Source organism: Anomalospiza imberbis, chromosome 2 (genome assembly GCF_031753505.1).
Source record: "Anomalospiza imberbis isolate Cuckoo-Finch-1a 21T00152 chromosome 2, ASM3175350v1, whole genome shotgun sequence".
In the NCBI taxonomy this organism is placed as follows: Eukaryota; Metazoa; Chordata; class Aves; order Passeriformes; family Viduidae; genus Anomalospiza; species Anomalospiza imberbis.
Window position 1 is genome coordinate 1,530,269 of NC_089682.1, and position 3,820 is coordinate 1,534,088.

Sequence of the window (3,820 nt, forward strand, 5' to 3'; positions counted from 1 at the left end):
GGCACCCAGGGGTGAGGGTGGCACAGCAAAGCTCCTCTATTTTTTAATTTCAGTTAAATAAAATGGCAGAGCTGCTAAAAGAAAAAAAAAAATGGGGTACAATTAATGCTGAGCATCACCCTCCTCACAAATAACCCCCCTGGAGCTATGAAAATAAAATGACCCAAAATCCCTGAAAATACCTGGGGTGGGGGGATAGCTGAAAGAGGGAGCCCTGGGGATGAGCTTCATTCAAAGGGCTTGATGCCATTGAATGTTTTCATGAATCGAAGGTTTTAACTAATTAAAGGGTTTAATGTCATTAAAGGCAATTTTTGGTGCAAGTTTAAGCCAAGTCCAGGGGCCTGGCTCTGCAGATCCTCCCCCAGGGCAAGACCTAAACAGGGAGATCCCAAAAGAGCAGCCCCAAGCTGAGAAACCAACATTTTTCCAGAGCTGGGCTTGGGTTTTTGTTCCTCCAGAGGAAAAAGTGGCTGGGATAATTAAGTTGCTGGAGATTTTCCAAGCTGCTCCAGACACCAAAATGGTGGATCTTGTCCTCAGCCTAATGGTAGGCAGTATACAAATATAATTTTAAAAAACCAGCCCTGCGTTTTGAGTGTCCTGAGTGCTCTGGGAGCACAGACACAGCTGGAATATTACTTAGATGGAAGCGCAGTGCTCAAGAAGTGCCTGGAAAAGGGCTCAGCTGGGGTTGCTTTCCCCTCCAAGCTCTCTGCCCTCGCCTTGCCTTGGAAGCAGCTGCTCTGCTCCTCTTTCCAGCCTCACCCAATGTCTTTCCTCTCCAGCAGCTAAAAATGGGATTTGTGTCTGCAGAGCAGAAATAAAACCCCCACTCCTGCCCAGACTGTTGCTTCCTTCATCCCAAACCTGCTCCAAGCTGGCCAAGCTGTTATTTTAGGGAACACAATGTCCAGGGGAGATGGCTTTGTCCTTTTCACAGGCAGGTGAATGAATGTTGGTGCCACAGCAGCTGAATTTGGCTGCCCTGTCCCTCAGACGCGGCCTGTGCAGGAGGGGAAAGGAGGGAAGGGCAGGAAAACCTTCCTGGATTTAGTGTTGGATCCTTGGATGGACACCGGGGAGAGCTGCTCACGGAATCTGAGCTAAGCACAGACATCGCCTCTGGGCGATTAAACAGCAGAAATTATGGAATTCCTCTTCCCACAGTGGAAATTCCCTTCCCAACCAGGGGCTGGCACTCGAGGCTCGTGCAATAATTAATTGGGACTGAAATTTGGGAATGTTCCCCACATCCATGGCACAGACCCAGTCTTTGCACATGGATTTTGCTGCCAGGATCAAGCCCCATCCATCGGTAGGAAATTAAGTTGACTGGTCCCAGCAAGAGCAGTCCGGGAGACCTGCTAGGAATCAGAATCCTGGAATCATTGAGGTTGGAAAAGCCCTCCAAGATCTTTGAGTCCAGCCCTTAACCCGGCATTAACCCATGTCCCCAAGAGCCACAGCCATCATAGTCACTAAAGTTTCCCTCCAAAGTCTGCGTTCTTCCACTGAAATATTTTTCAAGACAAAAAATTGGGATTTTTTTCCTAATATTTTATCACTAAGGGCATGATTCTGAAGGAAACAGGTTAGCACAACACTGTACAATTTGTAAAATCATTATTCTACGCTGGACAAAGATGCAAATGAAATATTTCAGCTTCTGTTTCTTGGGAGAATTTTGTCTTTCTGGAAAATGATTGTCTAAAGCCATGCTTGCCAATTAACACCTCTGTCCTGCCTTTGGTTCTAATTAGGTCCTAATTAGGCTCTAATTTCACACCAGCAACACCAAGATTTGCCTTTGTGGAGAATCAGAGAATCCCAGAATGGGTTGGGTTGGGAGGGAGATCAAACTCATCCTGCCATGGCAGGGACACCTCCCACTGTCCCAGGCTGCTCCAAGCCCAGTGTCCAACCTGGCCTTGGGCACTGCCAGGGATCCAGGGGCAGCCCCAGCTGCTCTGGGCACCCTGTGCCAGGGCTGCTCACCCTGCCAGGGCAGGATTTATTCCCCAAATCCCATCCAGCCCTCCCCTCTGGCAGTTTGGGGCCCAGGTTGAGGAGGTGAAGCTGATGAGTCCATGGTGTTCCGTGGGAATCCCGATGTTGCCTCGCGGTGATTCCCACACGACGCCGGTGCCGGGCACTGGGGCAGCACTGGCATCTCCCAGATCCATCAGCTTCACCACCACTGCTCCTTCAGCCTGGCCAAGGCCTGTGGCTCTGCAGGAGGGCCAGCAGCTCCCCTGGCCCACAACAGGAACCACTCACATCGTCCCCGTGCCACGCACGATCCTTCCCCCCCTTTTCCCTAGGAAGATTTCTCCTCGGGGATCTTCGTGCCCGGCTGCTCCACGGCCAGCTGGTTCTCCAGGACGCAGCAGAGCTTGTAGCTCTCGATGACCTTGGCCTGGAAGTACTCCCTGTCCTTCTTGTGCCAGGCGTCGGAGGCGATGTAGGTGTTGTAGGGGTCGCGGGACCCCTCGAGGCGCCGCGCCCGCAGGTTGGTCACCATCACCCCCACGGTGAAGAAGCCAAAGAGCCCCAGCATCAGCAGCACGTAGATGATGGCCAGGCTGTCGCCGGCACTCCTCTCCTGTGAAGGAGCTGAGCTGTTGGTCCGTTCCAGGCACTCCTGGAGCAGTTTGGAGAGGAGCAGGTTCAGGGCCGTGCCGTTCGACAGCACCAGCATTTGGGTCTTCTGTCCTTGGCACTTCTTCCTTCCTTTGGCTGGAAAAGTATAGAAATCAGGGCATGGCATCAGATAAATGTCGGATTAGGCTCTTTTCTGACCCAGAGATGGGGTAACTTGTGGCAGCACATTTCTCTCTCTCTCAGGACTTTTCATAGAGGAACACAGAGAGGAGAAAGAGAATTTCTATTTCTGCTCCTTGTTTTTCCCATGTGAAATGTGTTTGGAGAATTTTTCCCTGGGGTGATTGCTTGATTGGATTCTGGTGAGGATTGTTTGAGCTGATGGCCAATCCAACCCACCTGTGGCTGCACTCTCAGAGAGGGTCACGAGTTGTGAGTCAGTTAGATATGGTAGTTAGAAAAGTAGGTTTGCAGTTTCAGTATCTCCTTTAATAGTATATTAATGTATTATAGCATAGTTATAATAAAGAAATCATTCAGCCTTCTGAGCTGGAGTCACACATCAGCATTTCTAACCACCGGGTTCACCTGCATTTACAATAGTAACTGAGAGGTGTTTTTTAAAAACTTTCATTCCATTTTCAGTCTCATGTGAAGGTGATACAATACAGATGTTATAATTCACCCCATCACAATCAGAAGCCATTTATTTCCTAATTATAATACACTCTAAGTGTTTCTTGGCCTATCAGCTTTATCCACACCATGCTTTTAATGCCTTAAAGCCAATTATCTAAAATTACCCCTCGTGGGTCCCACTGCAGTGCATCTTTCATAGTTCTGTTTCTCCAAAGGATCCAGTCTTATTTGCAAGGCCATCCTTTGAAACTTGTATTCTCTCTCAACAATGTCTGTCCTATTCCATGGCATTTCTAAGTCAGCATTTCTGATCTCAAAGTCTTCACACAGATGCACACTGTGTGATCCTTCTGCCAGTCTTGGATAATTCCCTACAAATCCATTTCTCACTTTCCCCCGCTTTCTTGAAAGGAAAAAATTTCTTTGAAGAATCCCACAGATAAAGATGGGATTTCCTCTGTCTCCCATTCCTGGTTCCCCTCCTCAGTGAGGGATTTGCCTCCAAGCTTTGATATTTTTCAGGTTCTGCGCTGCTTTAGTGTGTAGCTCTGAGCTTCATGTTGGCTGTTAGCAAGTT

The 3,820-nt window shown here is 48.8% G+C and overlaps 1 protein-coding gene across 1 annotated transcript; it reads right to left on the reverse strand.

Moving 5' to 3' along the window:
* Positions 1-2,055: 2,055 nt before the first annotated feature.
* Positions 2,056-2,813, reverse strand: KCNE1 (potassium voltage-gated channel subfamily E regulatory subunit 1). The gene has a single exon (XM_068177672.1). It carries the CDS (start codon positions 2,768-2,770, stop codon positions 2,321-2,323), a length of 450 nt encoding a protein of 149 aa, XP_068033773.1. The 5' UTR covers positions 2,771-2,813; the 3' UTR covers positions 2,056-2,320.
* Positions 2,814-3,820: the final 1,007 nt, after the last annotated feature.